General features: G+C 37.0%; 2 protein-coding genes across 7 annotated transcripts in view; one reads left to right on the top strand and one right to left on the bottom strand.

The window, feature by feature from the left end:
- The window catches only part of Cyp39a1 (cytochrome P450 family 39 subfamily A member 1), an 85737-nt gene extending 83838 nt beyond the window's left edge, over nt 1–1899 (bottom strand). For 2 of the 4 annotated variants that reach the window (XM_074082004.1, XM_074082003.1), the window contains exon 1: nt 1525–1899. In XM_074082004.1, coding sequence (XP_073938105.1) covers nt 1525–1713 — 189 coding nt within the window. In that variant the 5' untranslated portion in view covers nt 1714–1899. The remainder of the gene's footprint in view (nt 1–1524) is intronic. The other 2 variants (XM_074082006.1, XM_074082005.1) reach the window with 1 other exon arrangement.
- Nucleotides 1900–2076: 177 nt separating this feature from the next.
- Nucleotides 2077–23109, top strand: Slc25a27 (solute carrier family 25 member 27). Of its 3 annotated transcripts, none has more exons than XM_020182542.2 (9): nt 2077–2418; nt 5431–5622; nt 7326–7410; nt 8538–8660; nt 8868–8980; nt 13064–13148; nt 14379–14471; nt 15055–15157; nt 20590–23109. In XM_020182542.2, the coding sequence occupies exons 1-9, from the start codon at nt 2313–2315 to the stop codon at nt 20590–20592; spliced, it is 903 nt and encodes a 300-aa protein (XP_020038131.1). In that variant the 5' UTR covers nt 2077–2312; the 3' UTR covers nt 20593–23109. The 3 variants fall into 3 exon arrangements, with proteins under 3 accessions (XP_020038131.1, XP_020038129.1, XP_073938108.1); XM_020182540.2 differs by having other exon boundaries at nt 2078–2418; nt 20337–23109; XM_074082007.1 differs by lacking the exons at nt 2077–2418; nt 5431–5622 and adding an exon at nt 5651–6380 and having other exon boundaries at nt 20337–23109.
- The last annotated feature ends 4021 nt before the right edge of the window (nt 23110–27130 follow it).

Below are 27130 nucleotides of genomic sequence, written 5' to 3'. Positions count from 1 at the left end.
GAAAGCTACAGAACCCTTGCACATATTCGATCTAAGACAACCTTATAAAAACATCAAAATCACAAGCCTCTGGAAGGCTGTGGGAGACAAAGTAGCATTTCTTTAAGAGAGAGCCTTTTTTTTACCTATCAAAGTAGCTTAAATTATAAAGAATTATGGCACCTAGTGTCCTCCAGGATATGAGAAGCTAGGCAATTCCATGTAATCAAAGGAAGATAAAAAGTGTATATTGTCACATCTTTTTGCAAAGGTAACACAGGATATATACAATGATAATAATATAAACAACTTAAGTGTGCATGTCTCCATATGCAATTCTACTTTTAGGAATTTATTCTCAGGAAATGATCAGGTAAGTACAAAATGGACAATTACATGCACACATGTAAAAACATTCATTGAAACTGGCCGAAATGAAGAAAAACGTTAGTAGCACCTACATACCAGCCATTGGGAGCTAAGAAAGTTACCATATCCTCACAAGATGAAACATAGCTATCTAAAAACAAGACTCACAGACTTAATGACATGGGAAAACTACTCACAATGATGTTAAATTCAAGAGCACATAAAGCAGAATTATAGGATTATTCCCTTGTTTGTAAAAAGATTTGTAAACACATAGACAAAAAGCCAAAATAATATATACAAAATTTGTACAGTGTTTTATTTCTAGTGAGATATTCGTTTTCATTTTAGTTCTCTGCAGTCTGCAGTATTCCCCAAGATTTTTCTTTTAACAAAATTGGACTCTCAGAGATTTTGAGGGTGAATTGTCAGCAGTGTTTAGTGTTGCTCTGTGTGATATTATTTTGAAAACTGGGCTAAGCAGCTGGAATCTATGTTGAGAATGGCTCAACATAGAAAGTACTGCACTATAACACATAAAAATGGTGATGGTAAGACAACACAGATTTATTAGACACAGTCCATAAAATCTTGGAGGCTGAAAAATGATTAAAAATGTAAAAGACCAACAGATGTCTGTTCTCCGGTGTGCTCAGACATTTGAAACATACTTTGGGACAAAAACATCTATTACAGGAAAGATTACTCGTCTGAGGATGTAGAGAAATGGAGGTCCATCACCAACAGGATCAGCTGAGAAACCGATGGCTCTTAAATGTGTAAAGATCAACTTCGCAAGCAATTTCTACAAAATCCTGCCATTAGCTCTACTTTGCATACGAAATTATCACTCGTTTTCACAGATTTTAGTTGTTTTAAACTTCTGTCTTTCCCAGTTATGTCAAGCTTTTAGTATGTATACACTTAGCATTTAACTACAACGAAGTAACTAGCGCTCACAAGTTAGTCTCTACTTCCAGTAAGGCAGATAGATGCAAGCTGCATTTTTGTTTCATTTCCTTCGCAAAATCTTGCAAAGGACATGGACTCCGATCTTTGGTAAGGAACGGCTAGATTATTTAATTGCTGGAAGCAAGTATGTTCTCAAGTACTGCAGTTGAGAGTCAGTGAAAGAAAACAGAAAAGAAAATAGTGTCTCCTCCAAAAGCCACATACCTTGATCCTTGCTTTCTCTATAAATTCTAGAGGGGCTTTCCCAAACTCAAATCCAGCTCCAATCCAAGGAATCCAGCCTTCGATGCACGGGGGTCTACACAAATTCTTCCGTTGGAGGAATAAGAAAAGAGCAACGCAGCCTAGGACCGTGATCACTATTAAGGAAATTAATTCCATGTTGTCCATCATCTCAAAGCAGAGAAATTTGAAAAAAGTCCTACTGCCCTAGCACTTTCTCCTTCCCTGGGTACACCCGCTGGGCCTCCTAAACTTTCTGCTTCAGCGTTTGCAACTAGTCCTCTTTTGTAACTGTAGCGTCTTTTCTCCGCCCCAGTTTTGAAGTGATTTTTGCGTCCTCGCTCCCTCCCACCTCCACCTCTCTTTTCCCTCTCTTTGGAATCTTAGCCTCCAAGCGACAGAGCCAAGAGCGGTGCAGGGTTAGGATTGGCTGAAGCCAGTGGGCGGGAACACGCGCTGTTGCTGTGGAGACCGGGCGCAAAGACGCAGCGGGGCATCTCGCCGCGAGCCAATCAGAGTGGTCACGGGGCCCGACGGACTACGTTTCCCAGGAAATGCAGCGCGTTGGTTCCGCTTGGTTTGGGGGCTGGCTGTGGGTGCAGCGGGGGCTGCTGGACCGCTCAGTCCTGGGGCTGCTAGGAAGGCGGCGGGTTTGCCGAGCCGAGTGACGGACATGGTTTCTCCCCGACCACTTGCGGGCTGAAAAGGGGCCGCCCTGGCGCGGTTGCAGCGGCGAGAAGCGGTGCATTGCCGTCCTGACCTGCTGCTGAATGTCTGTCCCGAAGGATGCGGAGAAGCTTTTGCCGTTGGCGCAGAGATGGCCCCGGGCGAGCAAGTTCCTGCTGTCGGGCTGCGCGGCCACCGTGGCCGAGCTAGGTACCCGGCCGCCCCCGCGTGGCCTCCCGGGCAGGTGGGGCTGGGGGAGGCGTGGGAGCCGGGAGCATCCTTGAGGTCGCGCCCTCCTCCCGAGCCCGCCTGGGGAGGCGGCCAGTGGAGGTCCCCGAGGTCCTCGCCTTCCGGCTTCGTGGCTTGTGCCTGAATGTACACTCTTAGGAGCTGTTACTCCTCTTTAGGAATCATTGTCCCTCTCCGGACTTTGACCTTTATCACAACAGTCCATTCTTTATCCTTACTGGTATCATTTCTGTCGTGAATTATGGGGTTTTTTTTTTTTTTCCTATTTTTTGTATTAGCGCATTCTAATTGAACAAAAGGGTTTCCTTGTGGTATTTCCATACCTGCGTATAATGTACTTTGACCAAATTCATCCCCTCTATTACACAACCTTACGGAGTCTTTTGGGTCCAAGTTGTGGAGCTACCTTGTGGTACTTCAATTATAAATTACTCGTTTTTGAGCATCCACTTAACATCTTCCAGTTACCTGACCTCTGAGCTGAACTCATCTATATTATGTTTACCTTACAGGAAGGATCCTGAGATGTTAATAATACATAAATGCTAAATCCAAGGCAGAGTATCTATTAATTGTGACATTATTATGATTACTGCAGTAGTAGGGCCTTTAGGGTATGTAGTTGAAAAGACCCAAGTCTGACCTTCTTGCAGACTGGTGGAGAGATATGGAGAGAAAGGCTGTTACGATGTGCTACTTACTATGATAAAATTATTTTTAGGTATCACAAAAGTGAAGAACAGTTTTATCTACCTCAGTGAGTCAGAGAAAAACTTTTAAGAGACCACCTAGAGTGGGATTATGGTGCCCTTACATAAGGAGATGGTGTTTCTCCCAAGGGTTTTGTGAGTTGTGTCTGTGTTCCCAATGAAGCTTTAACTGTGTATTTTAAGATCATCCTTACATTTTCTTGCCCATTAAAAAAAGAAAGAGAAACAGCTTTGATGCATTAGTCATTTGAAAATGTTACTCAGTCCTGTTCTGACATGAGTTTATTTTGTATTTCTAGCATAGCCAGCACGTGACCTGTTGTTTTGTCTTTTGTCCTCTTCCCCTCTTGCCCCTTGGCCCCTCTATTTTTATTTTTATTGCTTGTACTGAAATAAAAATCCATCAGCTTTTAAAGAAATCTAAAATCAGATTGCTGAATTAGATACATCGCTAGGTGGTAATTTTTGTTTATGTCATTGTTTAGAGATACTAGGGCTTGAATTCAGGACTGCATGCTTGCTAGGCATTTGTTCTACTGCTTGAGCTACACCTCCAGCTCTTTTTGCTGTGGTTATTTGTGAGATAGCATCTTGCTTTTTGCCCAGGCCAGCCTTCTGAACCTCGATCCTCCTATTTTACACTTCCCACTATAGGTGGAATGATAGGCACATGCCATCATGCCATCATGCCCAGGTATTGGGTGAGATGGGAGTCTCAGAAACTTTTGTCCGGGCTGTCCTCAAACCAAGATCTTCCTGATCTCAGCCTCCCAAGTAGCTAGGATTATAGGTGTGGGCACCAGCACCCAGCTTCCAGTTTTTTAACAGATGTTTCTTCCTGTGACTCAATGGCTTTTGTACAGGAACCCCTCTCCTGTTAAAAAGTTATGTTGAGCATTGTGTGGGGGAGAAATGTGGATGAGAGGCAAGGGAATCAAACTATGGTATGGTTTTGAGGTTTTGAGTGTGCATCAATTCAGGATCAGAACCTGAAACATAAGTAACCAGAAAGAAAACAAAAACTTATTTTGAGAAGCATAATCTGGGCCAATGTTTTAATATGTGAGTTAAAAACACTGCTAGAAGTCTATATATACAGGCTATTTCTGTTAAAGGGTAACTTTCAACAAGATATTAACTTTTCCAAAGACCACACACACACACACACACACACACACACACACTGTTTTCTTTTAAAAAACATGCCTGCTAGGATTTTGTATCAGGTGGTGGTCATTAAAAAGTCTTCTGTAATGTCCCATTGTTCATGACTTGTTCAAATGTCATAATTTCTGTTTCGCAGGACATTATGTATATAAAGTTATAAACTTGATCTTCCTTATGTAGGTCAGGTAGCTTAACTCAGCTTTGAGATAAAAGATGTATCTCTTAATTAAAAATGTAAACAAAAAATTTTAAACAAATATAGTTGGAATTTGTAAAGAGGCCATGCATGGGTAGGCCATTCATAAAAGTTCTCGGTGCTGGTAAAACAATACAGGCCTAATTCAAAGAGCATACCACTGTATATCAAAGAAGACAATGTAAATTCCATTGCATCTTCTGTATCTCCATCATCAGGTCTGTGACATTGACATCTTCTTGTGAAAATTACCCACAAAACTATAGACCTCAGCTTCATCTTGCATTTATTGTAGTACATAAGAACTCTTAAATAGCATGTAATTCTAAAGTTATATCAGGTCTTAAACCATTGTGGCTGCAGTCAAGGGGACATCATCGAATATAGATACTTTAAATTGTCTCTCATTGGAAACCAAAATTTAAAGTGTATTTTTAGAATGAAACTTCTAAATTTAAAAAGCTTAAAAGGTTGCCATATTTTGATTTTTTTTTTTTTTTTGAGACAGTCTTACTATGTAGCTCAGGCTGGCCAGGAACTCAGGATCCTTCTGTCTTAGCCTCTTGGGCTGGGATTACAGACATGTACCACCATTTGGCACATTTTGACTTTTTTTAAAATTGGTGATCTAAGATGCTCTTGGACAGTGATTCTTAAATTTGGGAGTGCATGAGAATCAACTGATTCTAAACCTCTATTAGTCTACTGAATTAGGACACATGGGAATGGAGCTAGGAAGTCTGCATTTGCAATATCTCCTTCACAGATTCTAACATATTCCAAAATTTAAGAATTATCAATTGGGAAAAATATTAGCCCTGTGAGTTTAGAATTTTTGTTTGTTTCTCTGAATGTGGTGGGGTTTTTTCCCCCTTGTTTGTTTTTTATTGTTGTTGTTAGCAACCTTTCCCCTTGATCTCACGAAAACTCGACTCCAAATGCAAGGAGAAGCTGCTCTTGCTCGATTGGGAGACAGTGCAGGAGAATCTGTCCCCTATAGGGGCATGATTCGCACAGCGCTGGGAATCATTCAAGAGGAAGGCTTTCTGAAGCTTTGGCAAGGAGTGACACCCGCCATTTACAGACACGTAGGTATTTATCTTGATTTTGGCCGGTAAGTTTGTTATGAGTTCTGTGTTTGTCTCCTCTGCTTTTCTTTTCAGCTGTATCCAAAATCCAGCTTGTTTTTCCCCCCACTGATAAGATAAATCAGTAGAAGAAAACTACCCTCAATTCTTACTATACTAAATTTTTAGAAATGCATATGGCAGTATTTAGGTAAGAACTATCATCTCTGTTAATATGCTTTAAAATTGCAGGGTATTTTATATCTGCCTTATTTTATGCAGGTATAAAATTTCATATTTTATAAAATATAAAAGGGAGTTATATATTATTTTCTCATTATTCTATATGCTGGAAAATTTTCCTAACAAAAATTCTTTAAAGACATACAAAAGGAAAAAAAGTGAATGATTGATATCATTTTCCTCTGCTTCAGAAACTTGAAACACACAAGATTAGTTCGTCCATGTTCTTTGAAAATCAAAAATCAAAAACCAAATCTCATGAATTGCTCTTCCATACATTAGAGACCAGCCTGCTATGAGAAAGCACAGGCTCCTATCCTACCTCATCCAACTCTGGCACTAGGCACATACCATGGAGGTGACTTCTGCCTCAGTTCCTCAGGCTGCCTACCTTCCACTGTGGGACAATAGTGGTAATGATGCCACTGAAGTCACTTACCTACTCTGCTTCTGAAGTGGCACTCACAGGAAGAAGAGTGGTTAACTGGTCAGCTCGTAAGCAGGAGAACATGAACTTCGCTTCAGAAGGATATAAAATAGGTGTGGCATTCCTCTCCATGTTTCCTTAAATGTGTAGGGACCTTTGGCTAGAAAAGTGCCCATTTCACATACTTTGTAGCTTAATATTTTTAAAAGTTCCATTTTTCAGATGAGAAAATTAGAGTGTATTCATCAGTAACAAGCCAGAATTGTACATAAGAGACTCTTAACTGTTTTTATTCTTTATGTATTTTTGGTTATCTTGAACTACAAGGTCAAGCTTCCTGACATATCGAGAAAAGCTCTCTGTATGAATACAAAATGTTATTTTCTACTTCTTAACATATTTTCTCCTTTGTGTCCGTTATTGTTTTGAGTTTCACTTTTCATTAGTATTTTGTTGACCACCATATAATTGTTTGTACAATTAAGATTCCTTTCACATCTTTGAAATGTGACTAAAAAAACTGTTAGTAAATTCCCCAGCAAAGTTATATATGTTTATTCAATGAAAATGCCTGGTTTTTACCAACCTATGTATTAGAAATTTGAGGATTTAAAAAGAAAAAAAAAAGCAACAACCACAGAACCTGCCTGATCTGATGGCCATGGTCTGATGGCAAGATAAGCAAGAAGGGCAAGGTGATGGCTGATCAGTAAGATAATTGCTATGTTAATGTATGCAATGCCAACCTAGAATATTGGGGAAAAGTTAAAGAATATTTTCAGAAAAACATATTATTTGGGTTGAGTCCTGAAAGACTTGGAGGAGTAAACAAAGCAGAGAAGGGATAACCTATTCTAGAAAAACTAGACAAGGATCGATAAGTCCTGAGATTTAAAGGAACATGCATCATTTGGAAGAAATACTAAGATGTCCATGTGTGAGGAGCAGAGGGTACCTGAAAGAAAAACACAGCTAGAGAGATAAACTAGGCCAGGCCAGAATGTCCTCTTATTTTAGCACAGAGCTGAATTTACCTTTTTAATGATCTGTTTTCACAGTGTACTCTGGAGGTCGGATGGTCACATATGAACATCTCCGAGAGGTTGTGTTTGGCAAAAGTGAAGATAAGCATTATCCCCTTTGGTAAGTTTTGTTTTGAAAAATTATCTGTTAGGTTTATGTAAAATTGTACATTTGTATTAAAATTGCTTTGAGTTATACACTTAAATAATTGCAATAGAAATTCAAATAAGTAATTGAGCATTTACTACACATTACATACAGGCATAGATTTATATACGTGTATAAAGTGTGAGTATGTTATTTATTTAACATTTTAATATTAAAAGAATTCTAAGGAAGTGCCTTTTTTCCAAATACTAACCAACTTTACTGTTAGCTTGGTTTGGTGAATATAAATATTACACATGAAACCATTGGATTATGTATTTTTATGATTATAACAATTACCACATTATTCTCTATTTTAGAAGTACTATCTTGATGACATTCTTTGGTGAACTTTGGGTTTTATATATCTGATAAAATCTTTAAAATTTTTCATGTATTTAATGTATTTGGATTACCTGAATACCTAAATGTTATTTAGACATCATTGATCCCAGAATAAAATTTCCAAATGAAAAATACTATCTTAGAAAGAAGTCATACAAATAAAAAGAATAACATCTTTTTCTCCTGCAAGCTAACTTGTGATTAATGCATTTTTTTTCTTCCAGGGTAAGGATTTTACACTATTACAAGTTTTTGTATGGTGCGATTCTTTAAGCCTATGTCAAGGAAGTAAACTACTCTCATTTTGTATCAGTTTTATTAAATAAAAAATGAACAGTAAAACCTGTAGACTTCTAAACACAAGCACAGCTTTTGCCTTTATCACACCATTGCATTGTTCCTATTTTAGCCTCCCTTATGAATGATTTTAAATTTCTTAAAGAAACAATACCTGGGAGTGAATTTGACAGCCAGTTCAGATGTTTATATCATTGAAGCAACTGCCCTTTTCTTTGGATTTCAGGCCATGTAAGATCATAAATTTTGGATTTTAGCTTTTGCTCCTTTTGGTCCTTTAACATTCTGATCAGTAAACAGCCAAACCATCTACTTTTCTCTGCTTTATTTGGGTCTGTCCTGTTTTTCATTTTGTCTCAAATCTTTTACTCCCAGCCTGTACCAACTTAACACTGGTTCACTATAAAATTTGTGAAATTAATGGCAACTTTAAAACATGCATCTCCTTTTACAATTAGGAAATCAGTCATTGGAGGGATGATGGCTGGTGTTATTGGCCAGTTTTTAGCCAACCCAACTGACCTGGTGAAGGTTCAGATGCAAATGGAAGGAAAACGGAAACTGGAAGGAAAACCATTGAGGTAAGTTCTCCAATTAACTGGCCTTTTCTAAAGGATAATTACATTTATCCAAAATTTGATTTTTGTGTATTCCTTTCATTTCTTGTGATTCTGGATGTATAAGGTATTATTTTACTCCAAATTGTACCTGCTGTTGGTGAAACATACCAGTTGCATTCCATACACAAGAATACATAGAGTTTTCAATTTTATTATTATTTTCCCTAGATTTCGTGGTGTGCATCATGCATTTACAAAAATCTTAGCTGAAGGAGGAATACGTGGGCTGTGGGCCGGCTGGGTGCCCAATATACAAAGAGCAGCGCTGGTGAATATGGGAGGTAATGGAAACTTCATTGAATTCTGAGAAGTTCTAATTGCCTTAATAATTATGAATACTGATTGCTAAGATATGAATTTTTATTGTGTTTAATAACATGTATTGGTGACAGGCTGCATATATGTTATAATGTCATAACTAAACATTTTCTTAGAACATTTTCACTTTATTCTGTAGCGATGTATGAACAGGATTTCTTAAGATTCTAAGATCAGCAAAATTGTAGCAATAGGGGGACAGGACTAAACTACTTCTAAGGTCTCCTTTCCAGTCCATACCTTTCTTTAAGATTAAAATTGATATATGTAACTATCTGATGGTCATTATATCCAGATTGTCCAAGTCTTTCCCCCTGGTAATTCTTGCTCCTATTCCTACTTAATTCATCTTGCATGGCCTGGCAAGCCAGGCAGGAAACATTAATTTCCCATTAATTTATCCCTACGCTTCACTTCTCAGTTATCATTTTCATTTTTTATAGTGTAATTATAGTCTGTTTTTATTTGTCAGTTATAGCTCAATAAAATTAGAAAATATGAAAGGTTTTTAAAAGATATATCAGACAAATACTAATTTTTTATTCAGAAATGGTAATAAAATGGTAACATGTACTGCTGGTAATGCTATAAGCTACGCTAAACAGAAAATTTGAGAGAGAAAGTATTTTGAAATAAAGAAACTAGTTATATGTTGATAGATGGCTTCATGAAGAAAATATAGCACCTACCTTCAAAATACAGAACATATTGCCAGGCACAGTGGCACATGCCTATAGTCCTATTACTTGGGAACCTGAAGGCAGGAGGATTGCAAGTTTGAGGGCAGCATGGGCTACATAGCAAGACCCTGTCTCTAAACCAAACAAAGCAAAATAAAATATAGATCATAGAAATACGTATAGATGTAACATTTTATAATGACAAGAGATTAATGGCAAATTCACCATTAGACCAAAATAGTCTTACCACTAGTAATAGAAAGATATGAACTATATGTGCTGGCACTCCAGCCATGCACACACACCAAAATGAACACAAAATCTTCATGAGAAAGCTTACAGCAACAGTGAAGAAAAAAGCAGCTATTTTTTCCTGCTTAGAAAAGAATAATACAGAATTTGAGGTACAAAATGAAAGCCTCATTCCTGTCATCCTATGGTTTCATGTCTGAATGGTCATCTCATGTATATGCACAGCAGGCCTTGGGAAGGTAGAGTCCAAAGTCACCAACTACTTTCATCTTCTAAATTCTTCTTAAAAGTTTCTCCCCTCCAGTGTCTACTACCTTAGTATCTTTAGTGTGACCATTTCTATCATATCAACCATTAAAACCTCTGAACTTGACTATTGGCACAGCTTGTCTCCTCCTCCATCCTCACATTTGTATCCAGTATCCAGAGTGAGTTATCTACATACAGATGCAGACATAACTGGTGTCCTTAAAACCCTGCACTAGTTTCTAATTATTGAGATAACAAAGTGGAAATTTCTGCACTGTATAGAAGTTCTGCAAAATGTGTCCTGTGTCTTCAAAGAACTGAGCAATTCATTGATTCTGCTGGAAAGAGTAAAGCAGAAAATCATGTACTAACCACTTCCTACAAATAACAAAGCTGTTCTTCACCTCTACTTTCTGTCCTCTTCCCTCTTCTGTTTAGCTTTCTTCCACAGATTCCCTAAATACGCAGGTAAAATGTCTTCTCCACCCATGCCTTGTTCCTGGGCTTCCTTCCCCATACTGTGTTGTGCTTATGCCCTTCCAGTGTATTTCTAAAGTTCCCACTGTGTATCGTTGTTAGTGTTTGTATCCTGTTTCATTGCCTTCTACCATGTATCTACAACTTCCAGATGATTATCAGCCACTTGAAGTCAAGGACCATGTTTATATTCATCTTATATGTACTCACTAAACATGATGACTGAAATAATCAATGAAAGCATCTTTTCTAAGACCAATTATATGATTCTAAGAAATTGATTAGTAGCATTTTTGAGGGTTCCAGTAATGCATTACTTAAACATCAAAATTAGTAAAGCTAGTTAGTAAAATAAATAGAAATATTTCAGTCCATCTATTGGTGGATATTTTGGCTTCAAGTAATGTTCTTGATTGTAGTTTCTCAGTTTGTTGCTGCAAACTCTATTGTAGCCAAATTTCTCTTCTGAGTTCCAGTTACTTACTTAGAATCTTCATTTGGATATCTCAAAATATATCACTTTGACTGTATCTAGACCAAATTAATTTTTCAAATTGCTACATTCTTCATTCCTCATAATCTCAAAATACTATCACAGTCCTTTCTGTTATACAAATCATGGTTTTTGATTCTTCCCTTTCACTTGCTCCTTACATCCAATTAGTTACCAAGTCTAATCAAGTCTGTCTTGCACATACAGCTCTCCATCCCTAGAGATATGTCTTTGTTCATGTATGGTTTGTATTCTACTGGACCACTACAGAAACCTTCTAACTGGTCTCTCCATATAACTTCCAGCCATTTTGCCCCACTATGCCATTGATACTGGTTTTGGTAAAGTCACCATTGCTATCATGTTTAAAATTTTAAAAACCATTACTTTCATCTTCATTTCCATAAATGGCATCTCTGTCCTTTAAATTGTTCACATCAGATGTGAGGGTGATCTGGCTGTGACATCTATCACCCCATGGATTACCAGGGTTGATTCAGTTGATCTGACTGGCTAGGCGGGTGTCCCCTTCCTCTCTTACCCCTCCATGTGCATCCCTCCCAAAGCCGCATGCTCTGTCGAAGAGGACGGCCATCCCCAACAGAGAAGGACTGTTGTTTGGTCAAGGGTCTATGCATAGCTGTGCTCCCCTGTTAGAATCTCCAAACATGCTCCCAAAATCTTGTGATAATCTTCAATCTTTTTCTCTCTATATGCAATCTGTTTCCTAATCCTGCTGATTCTGTCTTCAAAATTTATCCAGCATCTAAGCAGGGCTCCACTCTCCCTTATCTAAGTCATCACCTCTTGCTAGGATCATTGCAATGGTCTCATTTTTAGGCTCTTTATCTCTATAGTCTTCTCTCCACAGAACACCCAGAGCCTTCTTCTAAATCGCAACTCAGGCCAGTCACTCCTCCGCTCAGAACCCTCCCTTGGTTTATGATGCTCCATCATCTGTAATCTGCTACTTCTCCAACCCTTGCATACTCTGCTTCTGCTAGACCATTCCAGCTATTCCTGTAACTTCCCAAACTGCCTTTTGCCTCGGGCTAGAACATCTGCTGTTCTTTTGCCTGGGACACTTTCTCTTAAATACCTAAATGGCTTATTTCCCGGGGCTTCCTTAAGGTCTCTGCTTACATGTCCTGTTAGCAAGAGGCCTTCCCAGATTACCCTGTTTAAAACTTATAGACACCATTCCTTCCTCCCTCTGGTTCCCTTTCCTTGTCTTCAGAGCATTTATTCAACAGCAAGTACCACCTGAAATACTACGTAGTTTACTTTGTTTATTGTCTTATTCTCAGACACAGAGCAGGGACTTGTGTTCATTTGTTCATGACTCTTTCCCCAGGGCTTAGAATACTATCAGGCACATGATAGGGTACTCAGATATTTGGTAGAGGACCAAATGCACCTGTCTTTTCTTGCCATATTACAGTTTATTCCTGAATACTTCAGTGTGTGTAATCTTTATAAAACTCCAGCATTATGATGTAATTCTCCTGTTTAAATCTCTTTGACGGCTCTTTGTTGTCATTAGAAAAAAGTATAAAAAACTTAATGTGGAGAAATCCCCAGGACATCTTGTTTGTAAGTGACAGGGTCTCAACTCACCTGATTTAGGCTCAAAAAAGAATTTATACTGAAAAGTTCAGGGGTTGAGCTCACTTTAGGCATAGCTTGATTCAAGTGTTCAAATAATACAATTGAGTTCTGTCTCTCCCTGTTTTCTCCTTCCTTCCATCTGTAGCTCTGCTTTCCTCTGCTTGAAAACAAGAATGGTATCTTTCATTCTGGTGCACATTCCTGTTCCAAGCCTAGCATATATCCTTGACACAAAGACATTCACTGTTGAGTGAATGAATATTTAAACTTTCTTTTCCCTTTGCCAGATTTAACCACTTACGATACAGTGAAACACTACTTGGTACTGAACACAGCACTTGAGGAAAATATCATGACTCACGGTTTATCCAGGTAAATGACTGTTTTAGTTTGATTCTTCCTGGTTTTTTGCTATGTCACTTTTCCTTCAATTGTTGGCATAAATTCTTACTTTGGGGATCTTTTGATCAGGAATCTAGTGGTGTCAATCACCCTTAGATATGGATAGTAGTACATTTACAAACAGTAATTTTCTTAAAGTTTGTTGCAGTTAAAATGTGGAAGACACTGATAAGAATTACAGGATAGTTCAGATTAAACCTCTGAAAATATTTCCACTTTGATGGTGCCATCCCAGAGATAGGTTCTGATGATGGACTTTCTACTCAATTCAACAGTGAGCACATTTAAGGTAGCATGCAGGGCTCTGCTGTGGCCTCGCCCAAGGAGCTTATCAACAGCAAGAACCAGACAAATGTGAAAATATTGAAAGTAAATGTTTAAAATAAAAAGTGCCTAGTTATTATAGGATTTAGAGAAGTGAGAAAAAATAACCATTGGATGGGCATGTACAGGAGATACAGTTAGATACATGTGTTTTTGAAGGTATATTCCTCTTCCCAGATTGGGACAGAAGAAAGACATGCCAGGCAGCAGCAGTACCTTCATCCTTTTGCAACACAATTTCAGATTCTCCATTAGAATGAGTTATTTTTAGATGCTAGTGTTCTAAATATTAATTATAGTGATTTCATATAGCTTCTGATCTTGTTTCCAAATTCCAGATCCCCCATACTATTGAGAGAACCCTAGAAGTGTATTAATAGTTTCAAATCATTGCTATTTGGAGGTGCAGATACACACATAGAGTTAAACACACCAAGAATATTTCTGATTCTTGCATATGTATTTGGTCTGCTTTTTACACTCTTATACTAACTCTGTACATAGATGACTCGGTTCTGACTGCCACCCAGTTACTCCTTATCATATTTGCCCATTATGGTTTTTTTAGCATATAACAGCATCTGAAATTATCCATTTCTTCTTTGCCCTCCACAGCGAGGACTTAATCTGTCTTGTTTCAGTGCCTAAAAAATTGCTTGGCATTAGTATATATGCAGCACATGTTTGTTGACTAGTATTCTGGGTTTTTTTTTCCCTCCCTCTTTGATAAATTAAACATGAATTTAAAGCCAAAAGAAATTATTATGAAAAGTAATGTATTTAGTGTTCTGTTCTTTTAAAATATTAAATCCTGTTTCTTAAAATTTAGAAGCTACTGAATATCATCTTTCAATTTCATTTATTTGTCCCTTACAGTTTATGTTCTGGACTGGTAGCTTCTATTCTGGGAACACCAGCTGATGTCATCAAAAGCCGAATAATGAATCAACCACGAGATAAACAAGGAAGGTAAATAGAGAAGGCCTTCAGTATCCAAGTGCTTGACTATCTGTAACAACATTGTTCTTTAAAGATAATTTCCTGTAGTTATTCTTAATAGAAATATAATTATGAGTTCTTGTGTTCAGAGAGGAAATTGTTTTATGTAATTAACTGCTTTTGCCTGCCGAAAAAGTACTATTCATTTGAGGAAATAAGATAATCAAAATTATTTAGATACAAGGTATTTGTTGTGGCTTTATTGTTTTCAAGGAATTTTTGAAAGCGTTCTCTCTGCTGAGAGCACTTTCTTCAGAAGCTTATGATGTTCAGGTAACGTGGAGAATTGATATGATATAAAATAGTACATTCTTTCTGGAAGAGATCAGATGGACTGAATTCTAAGTATAAGACCAAGGGCTGGATGAATGGGAAGAGTCAACCTTGAAAACAACTGTAAGCTCAAATAATGCTCTCTATGTCTGTGGAACACAAATATTTGTTCTAAATGAGCAGAAAATATTAAACTTATAATAAGTTTCCTTAGACTATTTTAGTTACACATCTGTTTACACAGAAGAAATTTAACAAATGTCGCTTGTTTGCTTTGTAGGGGGCTTTTGTATAAATCATCAACTGACTGCTTGATTCAGGCTGTTCAAGGTGAAGGATTCATGAGTCTGTATAAAGGCTTTTTGCCATCTTGGCTGCGAATGGTAAAGTCGGGTTTTGTTCTTCCTTCATTTCTTTTTCTTTGATTTAAGTTGATTATAATCTATAATCTATATTTTCCCTTTCTGTTCTGCTTTGTGGCATGGTCCTGCCCCCAAATCAAGGTCCATCCTTTCTTTTTTGAAAATGTGTTAGTTTTCTTTCACCTGTCATCAGTCATGTTGCTTTCCTTGGTAGATTAAGGTAAATATATTGGTTACATACATTAATGAGTACCCTGATAATCTGCTATAAAGCCAGTGGATAGATTTTTGGTACTGTAAAAGCTTTACTAGTCTACTTAGCTAAAATATAGCAGATTGGGACAGGTATACAGATTTCATAGTAGAGAGCTTTCCTATGAAAATTTTACTATTTAAAAACTTACCTTGATGACAAATATTACATTACCTATTAAGACTTACTACCATAAACTCTGATTTATAAGAAAACATGTCATTCTTACTGGATTTAGTTGTTATTTTTTTAACTACAGTGAACGAAGATGTAGAATTAGACTTGAGTAATATAGAGAATATAATAAAAATGAGGTACTCAGGTCTTTTGTAAGTTATAAAATAATTGAAAGAATGGATACATTATGAGTTTAGAATCCAAACAAAATCAATATATCATAATTATATAATATTATTTATGTGTATAACTGAGTACCTACTCCATACAAAGCCTTATACTAAGGGCTCAGCCTTGAATAAGAAACTATAAATGGTGACTGTTATGGAAAGAATGCCTAGTGCTATGGAGATATATAGCAAATAAGTACACTGGGAAATTTAGAAAACTTCCCTAGAGAAGACTTTTGAACTGAGAATTAAAAAATAAGTAAGACTTAGCCAGGTAAAGGGGGAAGAAAGAAAAAAACATTCTAAACAGATATAGATGTAGTGGACCAAGAGCACAGGGAACTGAAGGAAACACAACAGGCCAGGGCACAGGGTCCTAGAGGACAGATGCAAAGGGTGAGGCCAAATAGAGGCAGAGACCAGATTGAGATGAGCCATGAGAACCGCACAGCGATGGTTACCGGCTTGACTAAATCAGGTCTGAGCAATTGATGATATTTCCTTAAATGCAGATCATTTTCAGGAAGAAGATTTTGGAGTAAACTAAGTCTAGCTTTAGCTATGGGAAGTTTTGGATACCCATGGAACATCTAAGTGAAGCTGTTTGGATAACTAACTTAACATGTCAGTTACAATCTTAGGAGAGAATACAGGGATGGAGGTTTAGATTTGAGCACTGCCCACATATGTCTGGTAGCTGAAGCTCTGAGAATAAATGCCATCACTAAGGGAGAGCAGGTATTTACTAACATGAAATTAATAACCAGTGCCCTTGGTACTATGTGATACAAAGTGTGTTAGTCAGCCTTTCGTCTTTGTAACACAATAGCTGACATAATCAACTAAGAAGTAGGAAGGGCTTATTTTGGCTCATGGTTTCAGACGTGTCAGTCCATGGTCACTTGGGTCCATTCCTCTTAAGCAGGGAGCATGTGGTGGAGCAAAGCTGCTCGCCTCATAGAGCTGGGAAGTCAAGAGACAGGAAGGGGCCAGATACCAGAGACACCGTGACAGGCATGCTCCCAGTGACCTGACAGCCCATTCAGTACAAACTCATGAGTGGGTTAATCCACTGATTAATCCATGAGCTAATCACCTCTGAACACCAACTGAGGTCCAGGCCTTCAACACAGAAGCTGTTTTGGAGAACACTTCAAACTATAACACATAGTGTACTAGAGTTTAAAAAAGCCCACAATATTTGGTAGTCTTGATTATATAGTACCTTGAAATTACCTCAACACTCTGGATATTTCTTATTAAAAAGGCGATTTTTGATTGGGCTTCCACAAACCAGGCACTGCTATGGTGCTAGTAACACTAAGGAATAAGAGTCTTTCCACTAGAGGAACGTGCAGTGCAAGGTAGAAGTTTAAGATGTTAAAGTTATAGAAATGATACATACTAGTAAATCACTTGGTACATGGCCAACACTAGTAATTATTTTATGGCTTAACTCATTGAATTCTCCTACCAATCGGCACAATAAGTTACTGTTATACCTCTCTTTTATAGAGAAGGAAACAAAAGCATGGAGTCTAAATAAACTGATCATGGTAGATGATTGTTAACTAGTGTTTCCTGGCATCAAACTCAGGCAATCTGATGCTAAAGGACATAGTCTTACTAAGGAGTTTGTTTTAGGATCTGTTAGTGGTATGAATAACACTGTATGGGAATATGGGTGGTACAGTTAAAATGGCTGTGACTGTGTCTGAAGGTCACAAAAACCTGCACAGAGTCAATACTTGATCTAGGCTTTGAAGCCTCAATAGGTGTTTGTCAGAAGAACGTGAGCACTGGCGTAGGGTCCTGTGGGAGCCTAGTGTGCTTGAATAACTGCAGGACATTCAGAGTACTGTACGCTAGCTCCTTAGAGGGGAGGTAGTAGGAGATAAGGCTAGAGGTATTTTTAGGACCAGATTGGAAAGGACCTTTTGGGTCCAGCTTAGTTTTCTAGGTAGTGAGCAAGCATCTGCTTAAGCACAGGAGCCATGCACTAAGATGGTAATTGAAGCTTTGGGAATAAATGCTATCACTAAGGCTCAGTAAATCCCACTGTCTGCAATCTTTAGCTATATGATCTTTCTCTTCATAACCCAACTAAAGATTACTTTGGAAGAAGTAAAAACAACACATTGAAAGGTAGGATACAAAAAAAAAAGAAGAAGAAAGTTTTAAGCTGTGGGGCCAGATGATTGTAGAAATGGACAGAAGATAGATTCTAGGGTCATTTATGATTAACTCCACAGGATTTTATAACTGATTATATGTGGAAGGTACAGGACAGAACAAAGAAAATGGGATTTTTATGTTTTTAGTAAAGATGAAACGACTGTTGAAACATTAAAGTGCAGTTAGCCAGAATGAGGAACAGGAAGAATATTCAAGTACAAATGATGGGACCACTTATCCTTCTTTATATATATAAGGCTCAAGAATTGTTGATAACACACACACATTGTTGTAAAAGAATACTTAACATGTACTAAACTCATTACACAAATTAACTATTTTTTAAAATCTTACAAAAACCCAGTAAAGCAGGTAGCATCAGCCTCATTTTACAGATGAGAAAACCATGGCTCAATATGTAAAAAACTTGGTCAAGTTATACAGCTGGAATGTGACAGAGCTGGGAACTGACCATGGATCTGTTCACCCCAAACTCTGCCTCATACTAAGGCAATGTACTGAATTGCTTAAGGTCCTGCGGCTAGTTTACAGAAACTTTAAAAGAAAAAATACAGTATGTAGTGATAAGAGAAGCATTACCAAAGAAGGGCTGGCTTGCTAGCACAGTTCGCCAGGGTATCATTGCCTTGTTGATTTGCTGCAGTGCATGACTGACTGCAGAAACCTGACTCATAAGCACTTCCAAGTCACCTAGCAGAATTCACTAAAACTGATGATTAGGCTAGAATATCTGGCATATTCACATTGCTAGACACATTTGCAAGTGATCCAGATGCTGACATCCTCAGGCCAGCATGCTTCCTCCTAAATTCAGGCTCTATGTGGACCCAAGTTATAATTGGAAGGTTGTTTGGTAATCACAGAATCACACAGGAATTGCTTATCTGTAAACTTAATAATTACGAATATCAACCCAAGAGAGCTCTTAAGTGTCAAGCTCCACAGTAACAGGCATGAAAAAGAACTCTGCTTGTTTGCAGCAGTCATGACAAAAGTAAACCAGAGGAAACAATACGGGTTCATATGTACTTGACTTATTTATAGCAGTCACAACTATGCCAGTGAAGAAATCAGTAAGTCCACACAGTGCACACATGCACTTCTGGGCAGAGGCTCAGTAAATCCCACTCATTTACTACTCACAGTCTTTGGCTGTATGATCTCCCCCTTTAACTATGCACAATCCACCTAAACTCCATTGTCATCCATTCCTCTGGGTAGAGGTGGCATGACCTTGCTTTGCTCAGTCCCTGAGTAATACTTACTTCATTTGACTGTGCTTTTCTTCCCATATGTTGTCATTAACATGAAAAATCTGACACCACAGTAATTGGAAGTGATTGCATTTCTTAACTAAAACCTCTGTCTCTTTGATCTGACTGTAGTTACTTCCTTGGCTCACTTCAATTTTTGTTGTCACAAGAATGTGTGTCTTTACAGCTGTATATTCCTTATTTTATCTGTTTTTATACATTAATTGACTGAGATATGTTTTCCTAAATCTGCTAGTAAATTCTCGGTCTACCAATGTAACCTCCATATTTCCAAACACATGACATGTATATTGCTTTGCAAACTCTCTAACTAAATTTTTGGCTAAGCTAATTGCTCAGGTTTATCTCTCTTATCTCTAGTAGGGTAGAGTTCCTCTCCAATCTATTGAACAGAACCAAACTAGAGAGGAATTAGATCTGAGGCACCCTTCCTCTGTTCCAGTGTTTACCCCTTAGTGTTATAACTTCACTAACCCATGTCTTTATATAATTCCTTTAGATAGAGCTACCTATACCACCATTCAGAACAAAGTTGAGCCTTTCTGAGATGGAGCTCCTTTCTCTATTTAATGTGATTTTTGCATATAAAACATCAGGTGTTGGGATTTTTATGACCTAATTCTTAAAGAAGTCTTCCTTGCCTTCAAGTTCTTCCTTGCTTTCAAGTTCTTACATGTCTAATTGTCATGCTGCATGTAAAAACTCCTAGAGAAGAGTTCAGGCATCCTAGAGTTCAGGCATCCCAGAGTTCAGGCATCCCAAGTCATAACACTTTAGCCAGAAATGGTTCAGTAAAAAGAACCCTAGGAATAGAGTATAGAAACCTGTGGTCTAGCTCTGTACTGTATTAATGGTCATTCAGCTGCTAAGCCTTAGTGTCCTCATCTGTAAAATGGGGATGATATTACTTTTCCTTTCTATTGTAAGTTGTCTTTTAGAGAAATCTGTGATAAATGAAACATGAAAATGAATTATAAATTTTAAAGTGCTTTACAAAGGTAAAAGATAAAACACTTATTTTTTTACAAATGGATTCAAAATGACTTTTCATTCAAAGGTGTATATGCATTTATGTAGAATATTTATAATTGCTTTGAAATATTCACTAACCTCTTTGGTTAATCTTTCAGACCCCTTGGTCACTGGTGTTCTGGCTTACTTATGAAAAAATCAGAGAAATGAGCGGAGTCAGTCCATTTTAAGCCCTTAAAGATACAGTGTTCAGTGTTATTGAAATATGGGCATCTGCAACACACCCCCCCCTATTATTTCTACCTCTTTAGGAAGATACCTTATTCCACAGAGACTGTGATTTATAGGGGGCAGCACTTTGTTTTTCTCTGGAAACCCAAGTTCTCTTTGACTCCTCTTTTTATCTAAAAGTGATCTGGTGACATCTCACAAGGACATCCAGTGAGACCCAGCACCATGTTTTCTAAGGAAGAATGGAACCCTGACTACTTTCACCTTGGACAAGGTTTGGCCTTTGCAATGCCATTCTGAGATGAAGAGGCTGCTTAGAGGAGGGATTCCAGGAAACAGTGAGCATCTCAGATTGGAAGTAGACTATAGGAATGTAGAAGAATATTTACATAGTGCTTACGAAATACATTTAACCTGTATATCAGTATTTATAACTGAAGCCTGATGACTCACTTTTCTTTTGTTAAAGTGTACATATGTAAATTAAAGGAGGTAAATGAAAATTCGTGAATAAATATTTTGATTTCCCTAGTATTGAAGGAAGTTGATGTACCTTTTCTTGCCAGGAGGATGTGGGGAAAAAAGCCAAGTTGAGGTGATGTTTGATTTTCAAGGAAAGAAGCAGCTGGATATCAGTGCCCACACCTCCACACCTACACCTGTGTTAACTGATCAGCACTCCACCACACTTGCTCATAACTTGCCCTGACATCTACAGACTCTAAATCTTGACAATAAGAGAGCGCATTTGTCTGGTTATGTCCCATTACAACCTGGATTTGCCACTAGCTCTCAAGAATCTTAAAAAATAACCTTATTTGATTAAAACCAAGCTGTATAGTTCCTCTGGTAAAGCACCTTTTGTTACCATGAGCTTTTTTAATGGTATTTTAAAAGCAAGACTCACATAAAGCCAATTCTGGCCTGTATCCATTCTTACCTTCCTTCCCTAATATGAGTGCTGGAGAGAGAGGGTTCATAGGTTACACTAAAACTGTCAGTAGCCTGAATCTTACTTTGACGAAGCATCTTACCAAAAATGTGATAAGTGTAACCTGTTCATAGTATATAGTTATATCTCCAGTCTTTGAATCCAGACCCTTTTCTTGTTTTAGAAAGGCAAGAGATTTCTCCAGACTCACCTATATACCACCTGCTCTCCTTACCTTAGACATTGGGCATTTTTGGCTGGCTAGATGTGGTTAGACATTGGGCATTTAAAGGCTGTTATGGGAAAACTGAAAAGGCTCATGCCTAATGAGGACTTTGGAGCTAACAAACTAGAACTTGTTGAGATGGATGGGTATAGATGATGTTGGACAGGAAAATGTTTACAAGTGCTCTGTGTGTACACTACAGTATAATCACTGCCATTTTAAGAGTGGGGAGGAGTATGCTTTAAATGCATTTTAATGTGATGTACATCTGATATGCAGTGGCTTATTGTTTTTCTAGTTGCACAGTGTAATGTTTAATCTCTTCAGACCTTTAGGTCTACTCTTCCATCACATTTGTCAATCTGTAATTAAGTTGTTAAATATATGTAATATATATTATATGCTTCAATTCTCAAATGTTCTGCATTGAACCACTTTGGGGAAATTTTTGTTTTCTATGGTTTGTAATTTTTGAAATTGAGTAAAGACTGGATCAAAATAATTGTAAGCAAACTGAACCATGAAAAATTGATTTAGCTTTATTCTTTTTGGGGGCTTAGAATTAAAACATTGCTTAAGTACTAATGCTGTTTCTTGGTATGTGAATCAACATGAAAACTGGAATTATTTTTATCTGAAATGACTCTCTGTGTATCATGTGGTTGAACATCCTCACTTTCTAAGTCAGGACACCAAGGTCTGGAGAAACAAGAGTGTCTGTGGTCTGAGGTGACTCAGCAGAGCCAAGACAGACATGTGGATCCATCCTCTTATTACTAGGAGCATCTTAACTGACAGCGATTATACACTAATTAGGTACAAAATAAAAGTCACTCCACAGCAGGCCAGTCTGCTCTTGAGTCTTCTAAAAACAGAATGTTCTTTCAGGCATTTTTTGTTTCATAACGTTTTAATGAATCTTGATTACCTCCGACATAAGTTTTAGGATGGCGTTACCATGTTTCAGTCCGAACTTTATGACCCTCCATAACTTGGCCACATCCTTTATATGTAACTTATACACCATTATGCTTACACTTCTCGAGTGAGTGGCTTTATTTTTGCCAACTTGGGATGTTCTTGGTCCTTTCTAAAATAATCCACAATAAATGAATAGGAATTAAACATTTGTAATTTTATGCCCATATTCATAGACTTAACATTTCTAATCTCTCTTTCTACTCTGGTGTTTCTCTGGTTTTTTTCAGCTCAATATTGGTAGTGCTTGACAATACATTTCTTTTGTTTTGCTTTCACATTTTCCTATTCAATTTTTTTTCTTTTTGAAATGTATACACTGACTTTTAGTTATATATAGTTCTCCTTTGTATGTCTAAGTAAATTAGCATGTGTATCTTATTAGAGGGATAGTCCTTTTTGTTTGCTCTTAGTTAGGAATAATATGTGTTTTTCAAGTCTTTGAAATTCTATTTGATTATAATTTCCTAGTGGGTAGGACTATGTCTTCTGTTTTTATATGAATCTCTACTCTTATTAATACCATTAGGTATACAATAAAAATTGATTGCAGCCACATATGATATGAACTAATTAATTTTGTCTTCATTATCTTAAGATTTTGTGACTATCATATAAGCATGTAGATTTCACATTGTTAATTTAAAAAGGAAACAAATTGAGGGAGTTTTAATGGAAAAGAATTTACTACTTGGTCACCAACACATTTCCTGGCACATTTATTTACAATTGATACAGTTACACGTTTTTCTCCATTAACAAAAATAGATTCCTTCAGGACCTCCCTTGGGAAAAAAATGCTTAGTTTTAATACTTGGTGATTTAAAAAAATTGGAAAGTAAACTGTTTTCTCCAATTAAACCAAGACTCTTTGAAGACAGTTCCCAAGTACGTATATATTATTATTTAATGCCAGGAAGTGTGGCAGGAAAACAAAACCTGGACTGTAAAGACCTTTATCCTATCTTGGACTTTACTTTTAACAGAATAATATAGCTAGGATCAAGTCCTCGTACTTCTCTGGATTTCCGTTTCTGTATAATGAAAAGGAGACCATTATATTGATACCATGTTTTTCCCCCCTGGGCGTAATTTATTTTCTTTTTCTTTTTTCCCCAGTACTAAGGATTGAACTCAGGACCTTGGTTTGCTAGGCAGGCACTCTCCCACTTGAGCTGCACTCCCCATCCTATTTGTTTTCTCACATTTCAAGATTGGGGAAAATTTGTTCAGACTTTATAATACAAACTTCTTATTTGATTGATATCTGTTTTTCTCAGGGAAGCTGAGTAATCTTCCTTCAGACAACTCTGGGCATGTCACCCCATATTCTTGCCTTCAATTGTTTCTTTACACAATATGATAAAAATTAAAAACTTTAATCCCATATCCTAGGTCCTCTTAATCTGACCCTGCCTGTTTTTCTGGCCTTTATCTTTCACTGCACACCTGTATACCACCTCTTTGCAGATGCTCTGCTCTAATTACCTCTCTGGAGATGCTCCACTCTTGGCTGGCTTCTAATACAGTGTTCATTCTGTGCCTTCCATCTAGCTTCCCTCCTACCACCTCACCATTCATCTTCATTTTGATTGGCTAATTAAATCCTACTTAAATATCTAAAACAATCACCTGTTGCTTGCTTTCAGAAGGCAACAGTTCTATGCTATGTTTTCTATGGAAAGCAAGAACTGTGTAATATCTCCATATTCCTTGTAACCTTCACATAGGAGTCACAGAAGCTAGTTGTAGACCTAAATTTTTTTGAAGGAGGCAGAGATTAAAAAAAAAAAACATTTAGAGATACATGATTTAGTCCTATTTTTCCTTCTACCTTTGGAAGAATTATCTTGGGTAACATTTGTGGTTTCATTAAATTCTCTACCATACTAAATGCTTTTCTTCCTTTTTAAAATATCATGTGTTGTTTAAACATCATAATTTTTAAGAAGTATGATCTTCAACAGTTTAATAACCTAGCATTTGATAGTTATAAAATAATATATTATTATAAAATAATACAAAATAATTATATATAATTTATATATAAATATTTATATTATATTATATTATATATATATTATAATATTTATATTATAAAAATAATATAATAACATTATTATAAAATAATATAAATTTTGGTTAGTTGATTAATAGATAATATGTGATATGAATACATCATTCTTTGTTTTAGGGTACATATAGAAATTATACAACTGTTTGGTCTTCATTGATACCATACAAATGCACATTTCTCCCACTCATATGTCTTATTATTTCTAAATTTTGAGGAATGCATGATTCTTTTTCTCTCCCCATACTTTGCCCCCAACAGGCTGCTGTGATTGTCAACAGCAGCAGGAACCACTTTGGAGGTTTGATAAAAGCAGATGAAGATGCTTAAAGAGGTCTGTTTGCTGGAAATATCTGATAACAAACAGGAATGTGAGTAAACACAGTGTGATATTCTGATTTTTAAAAATAAATGTTTTTAAGTACCTAAATTGTTGTTATCAAGGATTTTGTTTTTCCCTGTGTGGTTTTGAGTTTAGATGCTAATAAAAAATTTAGAGATGATTCTTTTAAACTTAATTTTTTTACTTTTCACTGCTAAAATAGAAACTGGATTAATTTAGGGCCTGAGGTTAAGATACTTGGGTTAGCCAGAAGGATGTGTACACTTTGTAGCCACAATTTTTTTCTTGGGTATTCCTGATTTACCCAGTTATTCTCTGACTAGAAAAGATGGAAAACTAATAATTACAGTGATAGATATGGTTGGTGGTAGAGGATGGAAGAGGAAAAAATAAATGGAATTACTGTACACATTAGAGAATGACTGCCTTTTCTGATACCATGGTCTACTTTGATTTCGGTGATAAATTTCCTCTTGGCTTTCTATGGGTATTTTTAGTTGCTCATTGCTAGTCACTACTGGCTGTTCCTTTGCTGCCAAGTCTTTAATTTTGTTTCTTCAAGCTACTGTTCTTGGTCTTCTTCTCACTTTTCACTTTCTCACTAGGAGTAGCCTCACATTTCTGCATCTTTATCTACTACAGTTAGACTGGTGATTCCTAAACACATAACAAGCACCCAGTAAATGGTAGGTGTCACCATTATCTATATTTCTAGTCCTTACTTGTTTCTCAAGCATTGGTTGTGTTTTCTCAATTTCCAGTGATACATCTCTACCAGGGTGGCCCACAATCCTTGTGAGTTTACATTTCGTCAGTAATTTTTGTATACTTTCAAATCTGCTGTTTCTCCAGAATTTTCTGTTGCCCTGGACAATCAGCATTGCAGTCAGTAAACCCCATAGTTATCCTTGACTTCTCATCTTTCTTATTTATCCAAAATTCTTTCATTCAGTTATAAAAAAGAAAGCTACAGACTGACATCTCTTGTGAACATAAATATAAAACTCCATGAGCACCACTTCACACTGATGAGGATGGCTGCTGTATAGATAGATAAGAAATAAAAACTTCTGCTGGGTTTGTAGAGAAATTGGAGTCCCTACAAATTGCTGGTGGGAATGTAAAATGGTATAGCTGCTGTACAAAAAAGTATGAAATAAGTAAATTTAGAAGTACCATATGATCCAGCAATTCAACTTCAGGTAATGACCCAAAAGGATTGAAAGCACAGACTCAAACAGATAGTTGTATGACAATTTAAAAAAACAGCACTGTTCATATGGCCAAAAGATAGAAAACCCCAAAATGCCCAAGTGAATAAACAAAATGTGGTATGAACATACAACAGAGTATTACTAATCTTTAGGGAAGAATACATGCTACATGATAAGAATGAACCTTAAAAATGTGTGGAGTGAAATAACCTGGACATGTATTAATGGCTTTCCTAGTTTGAGGTACTCAGAATAATAAAATTCATAGAGACAGACAGTGAAATGGGAGCGGTTGAGGAGTTATCAGGTAGGCGTTCATGTTCCCATCAGGAACGTGCAGCACTCCCATCCCCAGTTTTTCTGTTTTATGTCTATATGTCTGTCTGTGTGTGTCTTATTTCTCATTCCCTGCCGCTCTTAGTCAGGTTCATGCAGCATACCCATGCATGTCGCGGGCAATAAATTAAAAAAAAATTAGCAATTTGAATCCAGTGTTATCATGACTAAGTGAGGCTTATACTAGCTATACATAGTTGGCCCAAGATTTAAAAATCAAAGGTTCACCCTATCTTAAAAACATTATTTCAATAGGATGTGAAAAACTATTTGATAAAACTCAGTATCCGTTCATGACAAAAATTCTCAACGAAATAAGGAAAAGAAGGGAACTTCCTCAGCCTACTAAAAGGTTCTAAATAAAACCCATAGCTAGCAAGCATGGGTCACACTTTTTTGTAAGTCAGGAAGTAGGCATGAATATCCTTTCTTTTCATTTCTCTTACATCTGCACTGGGGGTCTTAACAATTACAATTAACCAAAAAATAATAAGAGGTGCAAATATTGGAAAGGAAGACATAAAGATTGTCTTTATTTATAGGTGATATTGTTATCTGCATAGAAAACTCAGAGAAATCTACAAAAAGACACCAAAATTTATAAGTAAGTCTTAGCAAA

This window comes from Castor canadensis, chromosome 8 (genome assembly GCF_047511655.1).
Source record: "Castor canadensis chromosome 8, mCasCan1.hap1v2, whole genome shotgun sequence".
In the NCBI taxonomy this organism is placed as follows: Eukaryota; Metazoa; Chordata; class Mammalia; order Rodentia; family Castoridae; genus Castor; species Castor canadensis.
The sequence above is the reverse complement of the archived record's forward strand: the minus strand, read 5'-3'. Positions and strand labels throughout refer to the sequence as shown.